This window comes from Osmerus eperlanus, chromosome 14, assembly GCF_963692335.1.
Source record: "Osmerus eperlanus chromosome 14, fOsmEpe2.1, whole genome shotgun sequence".
Classification (NCBI taxonomy): Eukaryota; Metazoa; Chordata; class Actinopteri; order Osmeriformes; family Osmeridae; genus Osmerus; species Osmerus eperlanus.
In genome coordinates, this window is record NC_085031.1 from 1,089,085 (window position 1) to 1,113,793 (window position 24,709).

The 24,709-nt window shown below is 40.8% G+C and overlaps 1 protein-coding gene and 1 long non-coding RNA gene across 2 annotated transcripts; one reads left to right on the plus strand and one right to left on the minus strand.

Annotated features, from left to right (window-relative positions):
• Positions 1 to 21,018: 21,018 nt before the first annotated feature.
• On the minus strand, positions 21,019 to 22,073 carry LOC134033720 (uncharacterized). Its single transcript, XR_009932154.1, has 3 exons — positions 21,566 to 22,073; positions 21,251 to 21,366; positions 21,019 to 21,095 (listed from the first exon to the last, which is right to left on the minus strand). It is a non-coding gene; the product is annotated as an uncharacterized LOC134033720 (long non-coding RNA).
• A 14-nt stretch (positions 22,074 to 22,087) lies between these two features.
• Positions 22,088 to 24,129, plus strand: LOC134033719 (coiled-coil domain-containing protein 106-like). Its single transcript, XM_062477998.1, has 5 exons — positions 22,088 to 22,210; positions 22,399 to 22,522; positions 22,714 to 22,814; positions 23,362 to 23,550; positions 24,119 to 24,129. Exons 1-5 carry the CDS (start codon positions 22,114 to 22,116, stop codon positions 24,127 to 24,129), a joined length of 522 nt encoding a protein of 173 aa, XP_062333982.1. The 5' UTR covers positions 22,088 to 22,113.
• Positions 24,130 to 24,709: the final 580 nt, after the last annotated feature.

A 24,709-nucleotide genomic window follows, 5' to 3' on the forward strand; every position in this document is an offset into this window, starting at 1 on the left:
TTGAAATAGGCACCAATTGATATTTACTTTGTATCACGTCGAATATGATTAAAACCAAGGTGACGTCAAGGCTACAATCACAAGCGTATAGCCTAAGCAAAATATGTCTTACCTGTTCGTAGGATGTTTGTTTTTATATTTAATATAACATTGAACATGCTATTTGATTAAGTCCACCACTTTTTCTCCTGTAATATTAACGGACAGTGGGGTTAAATGTATGGACTGGCTATACATTCAAATGTATGCATTGACTTGGCAGTTTGTCTCCCACGCCAATTGTATACGCTGCTACAGCCGTGTTGCTTTTTTTCCGGAATATGTGCTCAGATTGACCATAAACACGAAATTAGATTTATATCTGAAGTGTGGTGAAGTAGGACAATGTTTTTTGTCGCCGGGTGCCATGGTGGATCCTAGTATCGGAGCTCCATTGATGTTGGCTTTTAATAGTTCTCATGCCTGCGCTTAACTCAGAGTTGACGTACTCCGAGTTCAGTTAACAAATTCAAATCAGCTTTTCTGGAACTGAGTTTTTGGAGTTTCCCAATGTAGGGTAACTCAACTCAGAGTTCCTGGTTAAGCTCAGAGTTTGTTAAACCCGCTACCTGGAATACCCCCCAGAATGAGCTTCGAAGAACCAACCAAGATAATGAAAAAACGTCAACAATCAAATCCAGCTAACTGAGTTAGCGACGTACGAAGAACGGGCCCCAGACCTGGAGTTATTGCCAAATATTTACTCTCCAATTTCCTACATTGCCTTTTCTCTTCTCTTCCATGTATTTGAACTGTCATTCCACACCCTATTACAGTATATTAATATGATATTTTATATTATATTTTACGATACGATACGATGAACTTTATTGTCCCGCTCAGGGAAATTTGTCTTGGTCTCTGTGGTGCGTCATAAATGCCTTGACAGTCACAATAACAACAAACAATACATCCTCAGCCAAACATTATCAACAGTTACATAACAGTATTGCACATATCCCATAACATAACACATACATACACCTCATAATAATACATGCTAAAAGATCACCGTAATAAAGGCACTATAAAAATTATTACATAGATTTCATCCTCAAGCAGCATTGAGAAATTTTATGGAAGTTGGAACAAATGAGTTCTTAAAACGGTTGAGTTTGCAGTAAGGGACTCTATATCGCCTCCCAGAGGGTAGGAGGTCATACTCTGAATGGAGAATGTGAGAAGGGTCCCTTGCTATTCTCTGAGCTTGACTAAGAACAGTGTTCATAAATAGACTGCAAGGTCTGGTAGCTGCTTTTTCCAATGACCTTCATGGCCGTGTGCACCAGATGAGCGAGTTTAGTTTTCAATTTTGCAGTGAGGTTGCCATACCAGGATGACATCCCATATCTGATTAAACTCTCCAGCACTGCCTGGTAAAATAAAACCATAATGCTTTTGTTCACCCCATATACCCTCAGTCTACGTAGGAAATACAATCTCTGCTGTAGACGGGAACACAAGATATCAACATGCACATGCCAACTAAAAGTGTCATCTAAGTGAACTCCAAGATATTTATAAGAGCTGACCTGCTCAATGGGTGAGTCGTGTATAATGACAGGGCTATTATCCCCTACTAATCTTGGGTCTAAGACCAACTCTTTAGTTTTGATAACATTCAGAGTGAGGTAGTGAGCATCACACCATTGCACAAAGTTTTCTATTTCAGAAAAATAGGCTGAGGTACTGGAACCTTTGTGCAGTAGACTGAGGATGGCGGTATCATCAGAAAATTTAAAAACGAGGTTCCCTGGGTGGGGTGAGTTTGAGGTTTGAGTGCCAAACTAGAAGGTTCAGGACTGATTATTACTGTGGGGCCAATCATATTTGTATAATTTGGGGCCAATTATTTTAATTCTGTATCCATGCAGAAGAAAGTCGTTTTTTGTTTACAATTGCATTCATGAAAAGTAAAAAAGTTTTGTACATTTGGTTTATCTGTCATTTGTATAATTGATAAGAGCAGAGTGATCTTAGTTGTATTGAAATGTTATTAGAACTATTTCTGTAGCGTTACAGTACCTGTGTATTGCTACAACTCCAAATATTCATGGTTCTTACATATTAGTTGTAATAATGATTAATAATGATTCAAGCAAGACTTTAACTTTGGAAAATGGAAAGCCAAATGTGCCAAAAAGTGTAAACTGTCATGTGACACACTGGCAATTACATTTTTGAGACATGTCCAGCAAACCACATAGAACTAGAGAGGGTACAATTTCTGTGGAAATTGTAGGGTGTGCTTGCTTGCGTCAGTTGCAGAGGGGTCCGACATGAAATTTTTACAACTGATATTTCAGTATATTTTATATAAAAATGCATACTTATTATTTATAAAGATTACATAGATTTAAAAGCATATTTTTTTGCTGCTCATTTACAACTCAAAATACTAAGAGTGAAGTGTAGAATGAACCCAGCTAACGTTGCCGCAACGTTGTACCTTGGTCGGCTGGATACGTTATTTTTGGTCCTGTGGACAACGTTGCCGCAACGTCGTACCTAGGTCGGCTGGATACGTTATTTTTGGTCCCGTGGACAACGTTGCTGTGACGTCGTAGCAACGTTATAAAGTGAAGGTTGCCAGTTGGTGCCATGGACAACGTTGCCGAAACGTCGTACCTTGGTCGGCTGGATACGTTATTTTTGGTCCCATGGACAACGTTGCCGCAACGTCGTACCTAGGTCGGCTGGATACGTTATTTTTGGTCCCATGGACAACGTTTCCGCAACGTCGTACCTTGGTCGGCTGGATACGTTATTTTTGGTCCCATGGACAACGTTGCCGCAACGTCGTAGCAACGTTATAAAGTGAAGGTTGCCAGTTGGTGCCATGGACAACGTTGCCGCGACGTCGTACCTTGGTCGGCTGGATACGTTAATTTTGGTACCATGCGTTACGTTGCCGTTATGTCGCTCTTTGGTCATAGGACAATGGATCTCGAGTGCATTATAAGTGGTTTATCCAGAGATAGAGAGATCACACTGTACTGATGTCAGTTCTGACACTTTTGTAGTGTAGCCTAGTCTACATTAATTTCAATCACACACAATATTAAATGTTGCAGCTAGGGATGGGCGGATCGATCCTAAAGTATCGATATTTTCGATACTGGCATTGTATCAAAAGGATTGATTCTCAATCTGAAATATCGATCCTACCTGGGATTTCTTTTAAATAAGTGATTTTAGAATATTTTTATAATAGTTGTAGGCCGTATAGTATAGAAATTTACTTATAAGAAAGTCGATGGGACCTATTTCTTCTTCCGCTGTGTCTGTGCTTATCATGAGTTCATCAGTGGCAGCGCGCCACGCTCTCTCACTCTCACTCAGTAAAAGCACACTCAGCGCAGATTCGAGTGCATTGCTGCCGTCATGACTGAAAGAAAAAGAAGCATAATCTGGAGTTATTTCACTCCAGTTAACAACAATGAAGCTTTATGTGACATTTGTCAAACAACAATACGCCATTGTGGCAATACCACAAACATGACAAGCATCTAAAAGTTAAACACCCTAAAGAGTACAACGAAGTACAGCTGATGCGAGCAGAAGAGGCAACACAGACACGTAATGCCTATTGCGGTGTATTTAATATTAATAACGATGGCTTTCAGAATGCATTATAAAATTACTCAAATAAAAAGATGTCATAGAAGTATCGGTATTGATATCAACGATACTGGTCTTGAAAGTACTTGGTATCGGATTGAAAAGAAAATGATTGGTATCGCCCATCCCTAGTTGCAGCACGTATGTAGACAATGCATGCTTCATGTGCAACTCAGCCCCAGAATGTCATTGGTCATCAATTTTCTCATATGCAGAAACGTAGCTTTAATAAAGTCTTTCATTCTTTACTATAAACATGTACAAAAGCATCAATTGGTGATGTGTAACATGATAAAGCAAACATTCTTTGTATAGCACACCAAAGCTGTATGACACACATTAATGCAAATGTTTGCTCCAATAACTTTTTAATAAAAGTGTTAAATGTGATCAAAAGGAAAAGCAACTCTTAAGAGTTTCATTTCCAAAGACATGTCATCACAGAATATTAGAGTTCTTCCTTAGCAAACCTACTTGTTATCCCGAATTTCCCCATTGTGGGACGAATATATATAGGCTATATCTTATCTTATATTTGAGGAATACATCAGAATCTGCCTGTTAAAGCAAATACAACAATTGCATAATGATATATATTCTATTTATACACACTGTAAAAAATAAAACTTGAAATTGTTCACCTTAATGTCATTTTTGAATTAGTTGAACAAAATATTTTAATTTGCCATATCAACTATATGAAACTGGTTCTTCTAACTAGCTTTATTGATTTTTGTGTGAAAAGGCTTACTTCAATGTTTAAGTTAGGAAGACATGTATATGTTATACGAACAGTCGGACCCAACGACGTTGCGCATGCCCATTACGACTCGCTGAAACTGGGGTTTCCAAGAGATCTTGCAAGGGTTTTCATCCATCGTCTTTCACGCAACGGCTAAATTCAAGCTAGGAAAATAGCTTTTTCAAAGGTGAGTATTTGGAAATAGTTTTAAATATATAAATGTATTTGCAGAAATTGAATGGGGCATGTTAATACTTATAGGTTTGAAATGTAGGCTATTTAGCATGTTTATTTGCTATCAGATTCACTTTGTTTTTGTTAGGATTTCGCTAGCTACGTAGCTAGCTCTAGAGGTAAAATAACTAACGTTAAAGCCTCCAGAAAGTTATGATGAAATGCATATATGATATCAAAGTTTTGCGTCTCACAAATCACCCACAAAAGAATCAATCAAAATCAAAATAAACGTTCAAAACTGTTAGAAAAACTTGTTCCAAAATAACTTAGCCCTCAATTTTGTAAGACTATGTAGCTAGCGTGTGGCTGATCATGTTTTGAGACCGTCGGTCATGCACAGGGCGCTATATAAAAGTGCGTTGTCGGTCTTTAGTAAGGATCTTATATGTTTGAGCTGTGTAATTCAAAATTACCTTAAATTAAAGATCCTGTAAAGTCAATTCCATGATTTGCTTCTCAGTACATTATATACGTGTGAAATTAGTTCCTGAAATCATGTGCAAAGCGCTAAAACTTTGTCGCACCGAATTGAGTTCCTGAAAGCATGTGCAAAGCGCTAAAACTTTGTCGCACCGAATTGTGTAGTTAGACCGTAGAACAGTTTCTCTTCCGTTTTCAGATCAGGTTTTAATGGGCGAGGCCAAAAAGTTACCCATCTAACGTCACTGTGTCCAATCCCGACCGCTGTAAATTACTATTGTCCAAACCCGAACGGGGTTTGGACACTCAGTTTCCGGTCTTTTTGCCAGCATTTTCTTTTGCTATCGCCAGCAAAGTGTAAGTAGTATTATTTTAGGCATACCAAACAATCTACGTGTAAAATTTCATGAACATATATGGACGTTTACATGTCTAAATAATATAGGAAAGTTACTTTGGCCGAAAGACCACTCGGCGACGCTTGGGCGACGATCTTTACTCTGACAAGTGTGTCTGTGTTGTCATCGTACTGCTACTATGGGTTAGCATATGAGTGTATTTCAATGCTAGCTTAACACTACTTTGTCTTGCCAATGAAAATACACGATCATGTGTGACGTGATCTGTAGTCGAGGGGAGGAAGGGATGGGGGCTAGCAAACTTTGAGAAGAGTTCAACAAAACATCCAGCAGGTGGTGGTATACAGTCAAATTGAGATTTTATCGCATAGTTTGGAGATGTTGAAGCGTGATATCTTATTGTGGAGGACATAACTACGTCCCCGGATATGTTGACAGCATTGATGGTCAGTTTGGTGACCCTGGATCAAGTTAATATCCCCAGAAAAACAGCAGCGGCCAGTGTTTAGAAGTGCGGTCGGGTTTGGACAAAGGTAGCGCACGGCTAATTTACCGGCGCCAGCGTCTTTTGACCGGCTCTAGTAAAGGCTAAGCTAACTCTAAATTTCTAAACAATATTTAGCTCGAAAGGTAAGAAGTTAAAGCTTAACGTGAAATCAGTAAATCAGCTGAAAACGTGATACGATTATTTTTATCAATATTTGAAGTGGCATTTTATCAGAATGTTAGCTAAAAAACGGTCGGGATTGGACACAGTGACGCTACGTCTGCAGTGGATAAGAGAGTCTGCTAAATGACTAAATGCGGTGACCATTTCACGGCGGATAGTTTTAACATGGACCAGAGACAGACGGGGTTCGTGGACACGGCTTCTCTTGCAGCGCGGAGCCGTACCGAGCATCGCCCTCCCGGCCGTTCCTCCTCCGGTCGCACCTGGACCATCCACCGCCGGCAGCAGTTCATCACTTTGTTCTGTGTGCTTGTTATAATTATACTAGATAACTTTTCCAGAGGTATCTCTGCTATGAGTTAGTGCAAACCGCTAAATTGATATTAGGCTACTCGGTGTAGAATGATGGTATTTTGGTGAAATGGTAGCTAATGTGTTAGTCTCTGGTGTCCATTTTTACTGTTTACAGCTCAGGGGAACATTTCATTTATATGCATCTGTATGTTTCACTCATTGAACAAATAAATTCTAATTCTATACGGTTTTGTTCGGCTTGACATAGCGTCCATTATCTGAGTCGTAGGTAGGCAGCGAGGGGCAGAGCTTCAGCTCCTTCAGGCGACACGCCCCCCCAGTCTCAAGCAGAGAAGACTGCTGATTTTTTCATGATTTCAAAGCCTAATTTAACATACTTGTCGGTGTTATTTTTTCATTTGAATTTTTATGGGTAGTTAATAACACATTATTCGGTGGTGTGGCGAACTTAAAACTAGTTTTCAGGTCCACTTTACAGGATCTTTAATTGAGTTACAAAATGCTTCTATATTAGTCCTAACTATTATAGTTAGCTGTAGAATAGTTAGCATAACATTACATAACACATGTAAAGTTGTCCGATGGTCCTCACAATGCTAGCTCTGCTTAGCTAATTTATCTAGTACCATATTGTTTTAATCTAGCTAGCTAATGCAAAAGGCTACATAGCGGCAAGCTTAGCTCGAATTGTTCAACTAATTGGTTTGCCTCTTGCTCCTTTACAGTTGCATGCAGTGCAAATTTGTCGCATCCAGTCAAGAAGTTCTTCAAAGACACCCCGGACTGCTAGCACTGTGTCCCTGGGAAATGATGGTAAAGTAATGAATGACCATTTATAACAGTCACAATAATTGTATGAGCCATGGAAACCCTAAAGGCTATGTTTTGAAGCAAAAACATGACTTAAAACTTTTGCATCACTAGGTGCCATACCCCTAGGTGTCAACTCTGGTCTGGTGGAGGAGAACCCATGGGGGCCCGGGAAACAGCTGGCAGCCAGGCAAGTGCAAATATAAAGGCCCCGTCACACCATAACGTTCTGGTCAAAGTTCTCTGAACGTTCTAATCATTCAATTTCGAGCGTTCTAGGGCGAGGTGGACACATCTGGCGTCCAGCGTCCACACAACGCTCTTCTGGCGCTATACCAGTGACCATGGATGATTATCAACGTTTCCTCTAACGTCATAGAACGTTGACCAGAACGTTATGGTGTGACGGGGCCTTAAGACACTCAAAAAAATACTCAAAGCTTTTCAATAGCATTGGTAACTCATTGTAAGGCATACTTAAGTTGTTCTGATCGTGGCGGGGGGGATACATATTTGTCAAAACAACAAATGTTGTCATACCAATGCTTTGTATACCATTCAAGGTAACATTTGTTATTTACATCAATGTTACAGCTAATCTAGAAGAACCACAGTGTATGCCAATCATGCAAACTCTTGTAAACTCGTTTTACTTGTCTTTAATGACAGACACATTACAGGTTATGCTCCGGAAGATGGAGACATTGGAGGAGAACCAGCGAGAGGCTCTCCTATTCAGGCGACTACAGGGCAGACACAGTGAAGAGGTGCCAGTGATGGACCTAGAGGTGGCCCAAACACAGGCTGAACTCCTTGAGGAGCGCCTTGAGGTGCTGGAGTTCCGAAAGAGAGTGGTAGGTGTTTTGAGATGCCATGAACTATGGCTTACACGCAGCATTCAACGTTCAAATTGGTGCTGACAATAAGTTCATGAATTCTAATTGCAGATGCTGTGATGAAGTGGAAGACGGGACTCGGAGAGAAGGCTCTGGAGCTCCTCATAGCAGACACACTCAAACACGCCCCGGTAGCCCATTCAAAACAAGCCAGGTGAATGAATCATGATTGCAGCTTCCATATCCAACCTTCCACATGGCTATGTGACAAAAAACTAGAATCACATAATATTTTTTTGATGATGTATATTGTTTTTGTTAGTATTCCTATTATTAGGGTTCCTCTGGTAGGAGGAAACCTATTGTTTTTGTTAGTATTCTTATTATATTTCTCTGCTAAATGGCCCAATAGCTCAAAAGGTCCTGGACCCGATTTTTTCCAATTTGGCCCAATGATACAACAGGTCACTCATTACTCCCAGACGGCTAGTGGCCATGTACGCCCATAGGTGGCGCTATAAAACACGCCCAAAGTCTACGTGATTTCCCCAGCGCCCCATTAGTCCAAAATGACTGTAAATTGGTAGACATGCCTTATTTCTCATGGAGAACAAAAAAGCCTCAAGGACCCATATTTTCAGACTTATGAATTTTCTTGTACTGTCCAAATTTGGTACAACCTTCAAAACCCTTCTCCTCATGAACCATAGATCCAATCAACGTGTAATTTGTTACAGAGTTGTACATACATGTCTTTCGATAGGGTCAAATTGAATAAGGAATGCAATACAAAATGGCTGAAAGAAGTGTATTTATGTAAATGTCCACATTGCCACAATATCTTTGTGTTAATAAATCAAACATAATTTTGACTGATGGTTTTTCAAATGTTAGTGCCTTCAAGTTGACATCATTCTGAAGTACCAGATGCAATTTCACCTTGATATGTCAATATATGATTGAATTCAATTGAATGGCTCCACAGCGCACGCACACTCATCCTGCCCCTTGACACACGAGCGAGCATGGTGATACACACACACATGCTTTCTGATAATTGTGTGCTGACCAAGCCCCCACCCTCGGTTTTTAGCTCCTGTTTCATTTTGCTTCCAATCGCAGCTCGCCATTAGGAATATAAATTATTTTTCGGCGGCCATTGTTGTTTTCAACTGGAGTCGCCTGATAGCCGTGTTGGAGGCAGCCACGTTCGGTAAGTCCTATTTTTACACATTTTAAGATAGAATCAATGATTGGGTTTGTGTACACTACAGTAGTGTACACAAGAGTACTCTTGAATTATGGTGAAGGTTTGAGCACTTTTAGACCTTTAGATCGTGAGTTTGAAGTGACGGAAATCCGAACTCGAAAAGTAGCTAGCTTTTCCCCTTGTGTTTATAATTAGTGAATCATTTTGCATCTCGGCAAATTCTTCACCCAAAAGGTTGAGGAGGGCAGCCTTTTGGAGAAAAAGCGATTCCCCACAGACCTGTAGGCTCAGAATTTTGATTTGGGTCGTGAAAGTCTTTGTAATTGGAGTGAGTTGAGTAGGCGACAGCCATGTTTTGATTTCATCATGTTCACCATTTTATTTACAGTTCGGTAAATTCTACCCCCGAAAAGAGCAGGGCAGCCTCAAGAGATGTGGGAATTGAGCTTTTAGCCAGATGGTCCTATTATTTTTGTGATTTGTGGAAAACTTGCAATTTGAGTGAGAGTGCATTGTTTTGACGTTAGCCTCAGAGTTAGACTTGGTTCGCTCACTGGCAGTGACTGAATTTCACTCAATTCTACTCCAAAAACATCAGGTAGGACTGCTTTTTGTAGACAAGAGCATGCTGAAGATAGCCAGTATCTAGGATTTTTCAAAGCAATCCTGTTTCCTTCGTCATTTGCCTGAGAAAGCGACCTACGTTAGCCAGGCTAGTTTCACTTGGTCAGCCTATTTAAAGGTCTCTGGTAGTCAGAATCACTGATTACAGGCAAAGCTCGAGCTGGTCTTTGGTCAGATGTGTATATTGACCAGTTTAGAGATAAATACTCTTGCCAGAGCCTGGAATCAAACCTGTGTTTTGAGTGACTTTGCATGGGTCTCCATCAGGTCAACACATTAGGATTCAAGTTCAAGTAATGCCACAGCATTTCACAGTCAAAACTGAAGTCTGTATCAAGTGTAGATGGGAAAAGCTTCATTTTTCACAACTGACATGGACCCTTTCTTCACTTTTACAGGTCTGGAGGGTCATGCAGAGGCCTGCTCAACAGAGTACAACAGAGGATGCTGAGAGCAACACAGACTTCTTGCTGGACTACCCCTCTCTAGCTGGACAGCTTCTCTTCAGCCCTGATCCCAGGACAGCTTCATCCAGCTGGCCTGCCCTGCCTGCATGCCTGCAGGCCCTGCCTGCCAGCCCTCCAGAGACAGACAGTCACCCGCAACACAGACCCCTTGCTGGACTTCCCCTCTCTAGCTGGACAGCTTCTCTTCAGCCCTGATCCCAAGACAGCTTCATCCAGCTGGCCTGCCCTGCCTGCAGGCCAGGCCCTGCCTGCACACCCTCAAGAGACAGTCACCCCACAGACTTCTGTGTTTACTGGCTCTGCAGATTGCTTTTTTGAGGACATTGATGAAAAAGGACAAACCAACATTTTTTACCTTGATAAAAGTCTAAATGTTTAATCCTTTCCATGTCCCAACATGCCAAGCTGCTGACTTTGAATGTCTTAAGTGATGAAACGAGTTCAAGTGATAGACTTTTGACCTGAATCCAATGATTATTCATTTGAATAAAAACTAGTGGTGAGCCGTTATCGGCGTTAACGCGCTGTTGGGTTGGGAGCTGGGTCTATACTACGCAAGCTATGATGACTTTCACCTTGATATTTTAGCACGGATGTATACCTAGCCGAATTGCACTGTAGGGGGCGAGAACGAGTCTTCGAACCTGTGTGTATGCCTTGTGTATGAAATTATCACATCAAACGTGACGTGCTAACATGGATGCAGCTATGAAGCCGCCTGGTTTGCTTCAGGGAAAATGTATTTTTAAGAAGCTTCCCAATGGAAACCTCGACAAGACTAAGGTTGTTTGCACCTTGTGCTATGCGGAATTAGTTTACTGTAGGAGTTCTTCCAGTCTCAAATACCACCTAAACGCAAAGCATCCCTTAGCTAATGCGGAAGATGCCGGGCCAAGCACTGATGTAGGGCAGGGGAAGAGTTGTCGTCAAACTACGATGTTTGAGTGCAACCGAGGCAAGCCCGTCAGCACAGCTCTATCAGCCAAGCTAACTAATCTTATAAACAGTTCATAAACACAAGTACATCTTATTGAACATAATTTATTTTCATCACCAATTATCATAGTAGAACAGCTTTCTCAAGCAGTTTGTGATGCATTTTGGAAACAGGAGATGAGCTCCTGGTCTACGGCGCCGCCTGGCTTGAGAAACCCGTTCTCAAAGACTTACTTTTAGTCATTATTTGGGTAGCACACATATTCTGAATGCCTTCGGCGGAATTCAAATGAGCCATTTTAATCTAGATTAATCTAGATTAACGCCAAGATTACAGTGAGATTAATCTAGATTAAAAAAATTAATCTATGCCCACCACTAATAAAAACACAAGAGAATTATTGCTTCTTGGACGATTTGTGCTTCACATTAGTACATCTCACACATTTGCCTTTGTTTCCATGGGATTCATGGAATTGCTCATTTCTGCTCCACCATTTCCACCATAGTGTAATAATAAATGTAATTTAGGACAGCAATTACATTTTTGTGTCATCCTTTCCCATTACACACATTTAGTCAATGTTCTTAAACTCAACCGATGATTGTCATTTTACCATACTGTTCATATTGAACAGACATCAGTGTTTACTTGGAATGATGTATAGTTCCACTTTTGATTTGTATTTCCATCGTAAGTTTGGTCTTTAATTTCATTTGGAAGTGGTATTAAAAGGTCTTAAAAAGTCTTAAATTTAACTTGTTTATACCTGTAGACACCCTGTGAAGCCCACACCCCCCACTCCAGACAGTTGGTGACAGAGAAGTGCAGATATTAAATTAAACAGTCATGCCTTAAGAGTAGAGTAAAAAGTAGAGACTAAATGTGTAAATGGATGTTGAAACTCAGTTCTCTGAGTTGGTGCATGTCAGTTTAGGCAAAGGTAGCCTTTTAAACCTCTAGGTTTAAAAACTCCCCACCTCCATCAGAGACACTGACTGTCTCCCCACCTTCAAGAAAAGGCTCAAGACGCACTTGTTCCGGGAGTACAACGGTACTTAGCAATGATTGGCTGGACCTGATGTTTCCTCCAAAATCCCAATGACTCTTATTGAGAGACTTGTTGCTCTTGTTGGTTAATTGTAACTGACTTAAAACTACTGTACTTGCTGTGTAATATATCTTTGTTGCTTGCTTTTTTCCACAGGTACACCCTTGCACTTTTTGAGGTTCATGTTGTTAAATTGTTGACTGACATTCTGGAAACAGATCTACTCAAGTAGTCAACATCTGCTGTTTTCAAGCCATCTTTGAGAAATTCTGTAAGCAGTGTTGCGGTTAATATGTTTTGATTGTGGGAGGCAATTTTTGGACGACATCTAAATCTCATGCGGCCGCTACAGCATTTCTGCTTTGGCGTGACTTGCGCTGGGAGAGAGGGAAACAGCATGGATGGGGATAGTGTGCGGGCAGGTGTGTCTTTATATAGGGTGAAATGGAATGAGAAATGCAATACAAAATGTCTGAAAGGGGTGTATTTATGTAAATGTCCACATTGCTTTGTGTCAATAAATCAAATATAATTTTGACTGTTTTTTCAAACCTTATTGGCTTCAAGGGGACATCATTCTGATGTACCATGCACAATTTCATGCAATTTTACCTTGAAATGCCAACCGTTTCTTAAGCTTTGTCCCAAAGCTGACCAAAGCTAATACTCTGCCCTTTCTATTCCTAAAGTCTCAACAGTTGGTGTGTGGCAGAGAGGATAAAGAGACTGACTTGTAACCTTAAGATCATGAGTTCAAATCCCCATTCAGCCTATTGTTGTTGGCCAAACATGAAGTAGTTTTGCTCTCTTGTTGTCCAACTATCGATCTTCTACAATGTACATTTTTATAATATTTTCCCATCTTGCGGAGGAACCCGCATCGCTGCTTGCAGCTATATTTTTAGATGTGATTTTTTATGACTTGTATAGCCTCTTTCACACGTGCAATTATGTTGATAGGACACTAACTTATTTTGTGCTTCATTGTCAGGGCCAACAGACAAGACCGGTAGTGGGGACTGGCAGAAGATTTTAATTCACTGTTTGGCACTTTGTTTGAAATAAAATGACTGAATGTTACATGGAAATGCTGCCTTGTTTATGATTAGCTTGAGTTAGTCTACACATCACACAAACATAGTCCTCCTAAACAAGTAGCATTTTGGTCAAATGAGGTCTGCATATGAACCGCCCCAATATAAGCAGTATAATTGAGAAATGTCATTTACTTAATTAACGTTGCAATTACGGACTGGCAACGTCACAAAATTACGTTGCTAGGAGGTTGCGGTTACGGAATGGCAACGTCACAAGATTACGTTGTGGTTACGTTCTGGCGTCCCACATACGGCAACGTATGTTTGGTCATCGAGTGACGTTGCAGCAACGTAAGGGCAACGTAACTGTGTTAGCTGGGAAATAGTTGTCTTCTCATTTCCCCTGCAAGAGGGAATGGTGATCAGCAGCCTCAGTTGAATCAAAACGAATACATTTGACAGACCGGTGTAAAAATTGACCTAATCTTTATGACTTAAACGTCCTTTTAAGTTTTTCCCTTCTCGTGATATATTCACCATTTAGCCTAATCATATTGCATTCATTCATTAATAAAGAACCCCCTTTGAAGATTATTCCAACAACGACGTTACCGGCAGTTAGCCTGGTCCTAACCAGACTCTTGTACATTTCATTTGTACAGAGAGTCTGGCCTCGCTCCATTGACAAGCATTGACTTCCTTGTAGGCGGGTACTCTGTTGAAGATTAAAACTATTGGATCTGCCCAGAGCCACTCTGATCTGCCATAACCAATCGCTAGCGTTTGCCTTAGCCAATTCCTTCACCACTACTGTGAAGCTGTGACTAGCTGCCGTAGCTGGAAAATCAAACTGTTTCCGAACCTCGTGGGGAGGAGGGCCACAACATCATGGCCACCAACAAAACTCAGCAAAACTTGTTCTTGCTCTGGCTTTAGGATATTCGGCAGCGTTGCCACAATGGACCGAATGGCTTCGCTTGCATCTTTCTCCGCCGCCATTACGGAACTACAACACAAACTAGCGCACGACATCAACGTCATCGTTCTCAGCCACTCCCTCTGTTCGCTGATTGGCCAGTAGAAAATTAACCAGAGACATCTGACTTGCGTACCTCATGGCCAGACCTAGTACAGAAGCAAAATCAAAATTGAGCGGAAGTACGTAGGAGGGAAGAGCCTGGCTAACTGGAAGTAGCTATGTCAGATGGAATCGCGATTCAAACAGTACCATCTGCTAACTGAAAATATTCCCCCAAAAACGTAAATAAGCTTGACATTTATGTATTTATTTATTACCTAGCTATCTCCCAGAAGTTAACAAGCTGCTAAACTAATGTTCTGCTACAGGTAGTCACGCGTGTTTTCGTGACGTATAACGTCACGTCAGTGACAGTGGCTAGCAAGGTAGCCACCGTTAGCTTCACTTTTCGCCACAAAAACGTAATTTAAACTTAAACAGAGCCTGTTCAAAGGCCATATGGCAGGTTTATTTTTCAAACGAATTTGCGCTATTTGCTTGTTGGTAATAAACATTCAAACTGTTATCCATTGTATTTTATGTTGTTGGGTGCCACAAAACGGAATATAATACGAAAAAGTAGCTACTTTTTGCAATGATTCTTCTTTCCCCCACAATGCATTGTATGGCGTCACGTTGGGGAGACGACAGACCAAAGCCCGCTTAGAGACCATTGAAATCGATTAGAAATAAACACTAGCCTAGTACTATAGAATGTCTAATATGGTCTCTGCTAGTACCATCAAAACGTGGGACATCTAATCGGAAATGTGTTTACAACGTCGGGGAAAATATTTAATTAGGGATGATCTTGGGGGGATTTTACAGGTGGGACTGGCAAGTTAGCCCATAACTAGCCCATAGCTAGCATGATGTCTTCTAGATCTAGATAAGTTTACTTATCTGAACTACAGCTAACAACATGATTGTCCGGGACAAGTAGATTTTTCTGTAGGGCAAGTGGAAGAGAAATGTACTTGCCCCACTGGATAAGTTTAAACTCAAACTAAATAAAATGCCATGTTACTTGCACTGGCCAGCTTGCAAATACTGAGGATAGCCTACCGAAGTTGAGTTAGCAATGTCGTTAGCGATGCTAGCTAACGTTAGTTTGCTAGCTGTATATAACATTTCACTGGGTCTTGCAGCTGTTTGATTGACTGAAATTATTATGAAATGGTATGTTCTACTAGCCATTTGCCTACTTTAGCAAGTCACAGTATTTCCAAGCCCTGATAGTGTAACTGAGAAGACGCAGTAAATAATTCCTCTTTCAAGTAATAAGCCCCCGTTCAAATGTTGAGCATGAAATTAGCTGCACGATCTGAAGAGATATTTGGACGAAGCTGCAATACAGTACATAACAGAAAGAGTTTCATTCTGCAGAAATTGTGTAAATGTTTAATGTAACAAATAACACTTTTTATAACACCTCAATTGTTATTATTTGTATAATATTACAGGTCATCTTCGTTGGTCAAAGGCACAATCTTTACCCGGACGTGACGTTTGTGCATGGAAAAGTGAAACGTAAATGTAGGCTACTTGTGCCTCAAAAAGTTAATGTCAGGCCCTGAATGATCACTGTCACTAGATATAAAGAAAACGTTGACTTTCACTCGATGCTATTCACTGACAGAAAAAACATACATTTTGTATATGTGCACTGCTGTTCGTAGACTAGCTCCAGAGCTTGTTGCTGCGTTACTAAATGATAGCAACTCACCCGGACACTTCACCAACTCTCCACTCATTCTCCTCGGGCCATCCATTTAATTCCTCCGGCAATTCCTCATTTGCCCTCTCATGTCTACTTAGTTCAAAATTATACGGCTGCGGGCCATCATACACATTAGTGGTTTTTGCCACCTCTTCTTCATCCCAGTCAGTCGCCATAGTTCTAGTACTAGGCCGAGGCTACTCTCCTCCACGACTCCCCAACATGACGTCATCGCCGAATTGCGCTAATATGCTAATGCTAACACCAAAAACGACAAAAACTGGTCTTTAGCACCATTTTAAGACACCATTTGGAAATATTTTAAATGATATACATATCTTGACCCATGTCAAGTCATGTCATGTACCCATTAATAAACAGTAGTGTTTAACCTGCCATATGGCCTTTTAGGAGAGCCTGCCCACTCCCTATTAAGCCCCATTGTACCAAATTTTGTTGCAGTTCCACCAGAGTGCCACTGGGAGTGATCGCGGTCGAGTGCAAAATGAATGGGAGTCTATGGAGCTAAACGGCTAAATTTGTCTCTTTCACCTGATTGTCATTGAGAAATTTCAGATTTGATTGTAGTTTTTGCAAGTTAAACATGGATTATACGTCGAAAGTTGAATGAACGAGTACTTATGTCCTTTCGATTTCTTACAGGGTGAGTCATTGTTGCCCATAACACGCTAGCATTCTGCTAATGAATACTGATTGGTTAGTGAAGGACTGACTACGACCAGAGATCCCGCTTGATGGCATCCGAAGCAAAACCAGAATGTCAGAGCATTAGCAACATTAGCAACAACATTAGCAAACCAAGACTCTTTCTAGCATGTGTATTGACAAGGAGAGCCTAACCTGTTAGCTGTGTTGTTGATGCCTCGAGAGAAAAAAGGAAGTGACCAGGGGCCTCATGTATAAAGGATTGCGCAGCTTTCATACCAGAAGATGGCGTACGGCCAAAACTCGAAAAGTACCTACACACAGAAATGTTCACATGTTTAAAACCGGTCGTACGCCAGGTCCTGCGCACCTTTCCTTTATAAATCGCAATCAACGTGAGATTGACCGCACGTGAACGAGCCACTGACCCCGCCTTGCCTCCTCCCATAAATGAATATGCAGATGGACTATAAATGCGCTCCTGAGGTCATTTCTTTGTCTGAATTACCTTATTTCTTCGAATAAACGCCACCCTCGAATAAACGCAGCACCAAAAATGAACGTTATTTAATAAACGCTGCGGCGTTTATTCGAAGAAATACGGTGACCGTGAGCTTGAGGTTCTGACAACAAAGGTGGAGGCGAGAAAATGTGTCCTGTTTGTCGGCCTGTCATCAGGTATTAGGGACAAAAGAAAGTCGGCGGAGTGGAAAACTGTCACTATTTGCGCCATTTCTTGTTTTTAACCTGTAGCCCTTTGAGATTTAGCTAAATGTAAAGTGCATTACAAATAAAATCATTATTATTATTATAGGGCCATAAATGATGTGGGTTCAGAGAACTGGACCATGGCAGAAATTAAGAAGAAATGGTCCGATGTAAAACTTTAAATGAAGAAACGAGTGGTGGCGCATCGTAACAGCATGGCAGCTATAGGGTTAGCGTGACATGCATTTCCTGAGTGATTTTGTCGTTTGTTTGACACCCTCAAGTTTAACAGAAGTTATTAAATGGTGGCGGATTAAACAGCATAAATAGCATTTCCCGTTTTGGCATTTTGATGTGATCATCCACATTAATGATCAAACTTTTATTTTTATGTTTTTTGAATAGTCAACGTCATAAACGTAGTAGTGGAAACTTTACTTTGTAATGTTTGGTGAGTTTCAGCACTTTTCAGTTAGAATTCGCCATGTTATAGAGCCAGACAAGACTTTGCGGCAGTCCGCACATTCTCACGTCTGCTCAAAAGTTTCTGTGACGGCCCGCACATTCTCACGTCAAGTAAATCTTTATACATCACACCGTGTGCGTGAAAACCGGCGTACGCAAGCTTTTTGTGCGTACGCCTTTTTAGGACAAAAGGTGACTTTAAAAAAATCTAAAAACCAGCAGTGTGTATTTTTTTGCCTCCCCTTTCGAATTCAGCATTCAAATTACTAGACAAAAAATGAGAAAAATATCCTGAGAAAAGTGGATTGAGGGGTATAGCTCCATAGACCTCCATTAATTCTGCACTCGACCGTTAGCGCCCTCATATGGAACTACATTTACATTTATGCATTTAGCAGACGCTTTTATCCAAAGCGACTTCCAAGAGAGAGCTTTACAAAAGAGCATAGGTCACTGATCATAACAACGAGATAGCCCCAAACATTGCAAGCAGCCAAAACATGACGCATACATTGTGGAAAGCCAAATAAGTGCCAAAGGGAAGAACCATAAGAGCATGCAGTTAAACAAGTTACAATTGAACAACATGAAACTCCCCACAAGAGTTCAAGAGTGTACCTATAGAAAAAACAATCAACAGTAAAATATTTCACAGCGAGTACAAGAATTTGAAACCGTTACAACTAACCAACAAGAGCAATAAGTCTCTCAATACGAGTCATTGTGATCCTGGAGGAAACTAACATCAGGTCCAGCCAAGCATTCCTAAGTGACGTTGTACTCCCGGAACAAGTGCGTCTTGAGCCTTTTCTTGAAGGTGGGGAGACAGTCAGTGTCCCTGATGGAGGTGGGGAGTTGATTCCACCATTGGGGGGCCAGACAGTAGAAGAGCTTGTGTTGGGACCGGGCGCTCTTGAGCGGTGGGACCACCAGACGGTTGTCAGAAGAAGACCATAGGTGGCGGGGGGGGGGTGTAAGGCTGGAGGAGAGACTTGATGTAGTCGGGTGCAGTCCCGTTCACCGCTCGGAAGGTCAGGAACTAGAGTGGAACTGCAACCAGTTCAGAACCCCGAAGTTTCCCGAGAGTGGGAGTTCTCCCCATAGAGCTCCGGGAGTTGACGTCACGCAATCCCAGCATGCACCGGTCATCGCCATTTTGGCAGGAAAGTGGAGAGCCAAGTGGAGCGCCAGAGTGTACATACATATATACTTACATACATATTATACATCGTTTAATTTGCTACCTATTTCAATAAACGTTGATTCAACATGGTGGATAGCTGCTGTGCGCCGGGATGCCTGCCCTTACAAAAAAATTGTATATTAAAGTATACTATAAGTCTACAAAAAAAAAATGGGTAACACTTTATATTAAGGTACACATATTCACCCTTTACTAGTTTCTTATTAGCATGCATATTAGTAGCAACTTGACACTTTATTAGTCATTAGTTACCACTTATTAATGACATAGTATGCATGACCATATTCTACAACTACTACGCCATTAACTACAGGATTTTCCTTACTAACCTCATAATTACTGGTTATTGATAGTAAGTAAGGACATTGTTAAAAATGAATTAAGATCTTAATATGCTTTGCTCAGTATGGGTCTTATAAGGCAATAGTACCACAAGAATAGTAATTATACCTTAATAAGGCCTAATTGTAAATTGTATATTCAAATATAATAAACACTACAAGTGTTAATAGTGTCCTAATAGCTCTAAATTAAGTGTTTATAACTAAGAATGTGTTCCCCATTCTAAAATGAGGTCTTGCTCATTACTATTTAACTAGTAGTTTGAAACATATTAACCCATATAGGTTCCCTATTATAAAGTTACCTCCTCTTCACACCTATTACATCTATTATAGCACACAACTAACCCCTAAGTGATGGGTTACACCTTAAAGATATTGAGGACTATTGAGATGCATATGTTCTAATCCCATTCTGTGATAGAAGAACAAAGTCAGTCCAAGTAGAAATATCTTCTTTATTAATTAACTACTTAAGTGATTGTTTAAACATTTCTTTTATAAAAATAAAACACATTCAGCTGACATCTTCTTGGTGTATAAAGGAGTATAAAGCTTAAAAGTATAAAGGTGTATAAAGCTTCAGAATCTCTTTCTGACAGTTACACAGTATATCTTTTCTTGATGTCATGCAAAAGCATTCCAAGTGGTCCATTTCTGTGATGGCTTCCACGTCAGTAAGTCCACTCAATTACATCTAAGTGATCTTTTAACATATTTTGTGTGCAGTTCCCTCTTAATCTCCAGATAGTTGACTTGCAAACACCCCAAAGTCTCGATGTTTGACAGTCAGGTGATTGTAACCCTCATTCTGAAGACGGCGGTAAGACCTCCATTCATCCGATATGACTAAGCTTCCACGGCGAATGTGCTTCTTTATAAGGGGCATGAGATGGTTGGCTGAACGGTGACTCACAATTTTAAGAATGGGTCTCCTCCTGTCATCCTTGATGCCTAGCATTCTGAAAACCCAGGAACTCCTGTTGCTTGCCCGTCCTCTGTTGTACTGAAATTCACAAGAAGCAAATATGTAAATATGTAAACAACAAAAGCCACAATAAATATAAAATCATCCATCATGGTTAAAATAGGAGTTAAGTTAAGAAAAATGCTAAATCATATACACTCTTTTAGACACAAAATTATGAATTGGACCATCTTAAAGTGGTTAAATAATTAACATACCTTTCTTTTATGGCCAAATTTGCTTTCATCTATCAGAACAATTTCTCTTCTTCCAACAGTCTGCTTGCCTCTTCTTCTCATTCTTTTCATTGCACATTTGCAAACTCTTCGCAGCTTGTCTGCAAGATTACTCAGATTACTATAGGGAGTCAGGTGGCTGAGCGGTGAGGGAATCGGGCTAGTAATCCAAAGGTTGCCAGTTCGATTCCCGGTCATGCAAACTGACATTGTGTCCTTGGGCAAGGCACTTCACCCTACTTGCCTCGGGGGAATGTCCCTGTACTTACTGTAAGTCGCTCTGGATAAGAGCGTCTGCTAAATGACTAAATGTAAATGTACTCAGAGTTGCAGAGCTTCGAGTAATCCCTTCTTGCAGCATGTCCACTTGTCGCAATCGAAGGCCTTGGGCAAATCTGTAATAGATCAACCAAATACAATTTTAAATTACACTGTGTAGGAGTGGGGGTTTAGTAAATATGTTTCTAGTTGTCATTGGTCTCCCACAGTAGCCTATTGTCTGTGTTTTGCTGTTTGGCTGGAATATAGCCAACCATTTAAAACCACGTACCTGTAGATGAAATGCATCCACGTTTGTAGTTGAACATGAGAATTCTCAAACATGGAGCCAGTTCGGATGGACCTAGAGACTGATTTTCCTTTATGGAAAATGAATCTCGGCATATCCTGATGATTAAATACAGAGGTCATGTAATTAAATAAAAAGCTATGATCCTGTGGCCTACTGGTTTCACTTGTTTGACCAAAAAGTGACATCAGCGTCAGCTTGTCAGAGTGCAGTGTTTAAACAATGCAAGTTTATTTCAAAGCGCTGATATGTAGGGCCTACAAAATGTATGTGGGGCCTACTAGTTGTTCGACTCACCATGCTCCCTGCCTTTTGCCGTAGGGCAACTTCAACTTCATTGCATGACGACAAGAGGGGTATTTCATTGATTTTGAAAGTAGGCCTTCTTTCATCAACCACCTGTTGATCTTATGGTTTTCTTGGGAGCACTGTCTAAAATGTATTCGGCTCAAAAACTCGTAATGTGACACCATAATTTTTAGATTCAAAGCTACCTTGGCGAAAGTGAATCAATGTACGGCCAATTATTTATTCATCAAATCATAAACTGTTGCTATGCTATCATGTTACATTCCCATACAATAATAAAAAAGGAGTAATGTGCTCCTTCATAGTCTTCCGGCTTTGCTTTGGCGCTTTGGAAGTGAAGCAAAAATACGTTGGAAAGTTTGTGCATCAAAAATGGTGAGTTAAGTGCAAGCCATCGTTAACTAACTGATATTGTAGCCTAAAGTTAACACCGTCAATTTATAACTGACTACTTGGCGAAAGCTACTTAGTCAGTAGCACATAATTATCATTAATTAATTTGATTATCCTACTTGATTTAAACATATCCTCTGTTCATGTGTGGTGAGTTTGCTGTGATTATGCTATTAGGTCATGAAGATACAGGAAGCTTGACCCGAAGTTGCAGCGGTGGCAGCAGCAGCCTAGGATCAGGTAATACTTTAAAATGTTCTTGATGTGTTGCTTTGTGTTGGTAGTTTTTAAATCTGAAATTGTACTGTATTTTAATTTCCAGCCAGTGATCTTTCAGAGATTAAAGTTGTTGGCATATTTTGTCAGTAGCAAAACTGCAACAATTTGTCAGTTAATCTGCTATCTAACTGTATTTTTGTTTTATTAAGGATCAATATCCAAAGTGGCGTTTCTAGAAGCCAAGATCCAATGGCAAGATAAAATAATCAAGGATCTTGAGGAAGAACGGGCATTCTTACGTGAGCAAATCATGGGGGGGAAAGAAGAAATCAAGTGAGTAATTTGCATTTGCAAAATGTAACCTCATTTATTTGTAAGGATGTGTCTCTTCATAACTTCTTAAATGTATCATCTGTCCTCTATTTAATTAAAGCTCAGCCAAAAATATTTACTGCGGAAAAGGACAGTGAGGAAGATGGTGACATGGATATAGGTGACATTTCCCCATATTCTCCAAACATCAGTGAGTCCTCAGACAGTGATGTTTCCATCCGAAGACGGAAGAAGCCACATCACACACGGTCACCTGCAACTGTGGCTGTGCCTGTGCAAGCTCATAAGAGAGGTAGGTAAAAGCATTGGCACAGTTGTTTAACCCTTGTGCTGCCTTCGGGTCATGTAAACTACACTCTGAAGAAAGGATAAAGTAGCCTACTTGTCAGTTCTAGATTCTGAAAATAGAAGTGATGGGACAACATTTTTATGTGACAATATGTGTCGTGGGTCAGAAAAACAGAATTGGGAAATGAGCTCCATTTGATCCTGATTTAGTAATCACAAGCTCCATCCAAATATTATATTATATTATTTGCACTTTCTGATTACATTTGTAACTGTTTTTAAGTCAGTGGTATTGCGAGAAAGAACGAGAATGTAGGTACCAAAGCCACTGTGAAGAACTGGCATCACCAGCTGCATCACAGGCACTTCACTATCTATCTATAGTTCCAGAAATATGTGTGTCACCGACACCATAATCACCTGCATCATGGGCACTGTGCACTAGTAAAAGAAATAGCCGGTGTTGAGGCCAGTCTGGACATTTTCAGCTAAGCATAATCCTTGTTTGTACAAATCCCTCATGTGTTTTCTACTTCATTTTATATTTACAGTCAAAGGGCCAGCTGAGGTTATTCACAGATATCAAAAAGTCCTCAAAAGCTTCAGCCGTGTTCGCACGATGACTCAAGCCTTCAGGATCAATGGTGTGGATCGGGGAACCATCAAGATGACTGCTCCAATTGCTGAGCTCAAGATTGTGGACCCTGAAACATACGCCAGTCTAAAGTTTGATCCTGCAAGTGAGACACTGCTGTCCTTTGCTAGGAGGTGTGCAACCCAAGTTATCCCTGCGAAAATAGATAGAGGACATGAAATCGAAAGGCCAACTCCTTCCCTTGTTAATTAAGTATTAAAATTCTGGCTAGCTACTTTGTTAAGTTAAAAAGTTTGGAATGTTGTCCAAGAAGTGTGAAATAAAAAATAAAAAAGTGTTGTTTAGCTACAAAAAAGTTTATATTGGCCTTGGATTTATCTATCTGATACTTTAGTACATAGCATAAAGCTCCGTAAGCTGACAATTATTTAGGTGTACATTTATTTTCAAAGCCTTCAGCTAAATACATTTTTTAGTAAACTTTTTTTTGTCACTGCATAATGCCATTTGTGTTATTTCACAGTTGTATTAACTGTCTGGGAAATAGAGATTCAGAAGCTTTATACACCTTTATACTTTTAACCTTCATACACCAAAAATATGTCAGCTGAATGTGTTTTATTTTTATAAAAGAGATGTTTAAACAATCACTTAAGTAGTTAATTAATAAAGAAGATATTTCTACTTGGACTGACTTTGTTCTTCTATCACAGAATGGGATTAGAACATATGCATCTCACTAGTCCTCAATATCTTAAAGGTGTAACTGTTGCGGTACAGCAATGGTCGGACCTTAAAACGGACTCGTGAGGCAAAAAGTTTCAAAAGGTCGTCTTTAATGTTCTATGTTCTAGCAGAGTTAACAATCTGGCAGAGTCTGGATGGTGAGTAGGGTCTACATAGATTGTTGATTGCTGATCTGCCACAGGTGAGGATGGTTGTCTGTCCCGGGAGACTCCGCCCATGCACACACACGCACACACAGGGAAAGGGAGGGAGGAGAACACAAAGGAAACGGGGGCATGGGGGCGCCTGGGAGCGCGGGCACGGGGGCGCCTGGGAGCGCGGACACGGGGGCGCATGAGAGCGCGGGCACAGAGGCAGGCGGCGGCCAGAAGTCCTCGGGCGGAGGTGGCGGCGGCCAGGAGTCCTCGGGCAGAGGAAGAGGCGGCCAGGAGTCCTCGGGCGGAGGAGGCAGGGGCACAGGGCAGGAACGAGGCTGGGGCACAGGGCAGGAACGAGGCTGGGGCACAGGGCAGGAACGGGGCTGGGGCACAGGGCAGGAACGGGGCTGGGTACCGGCG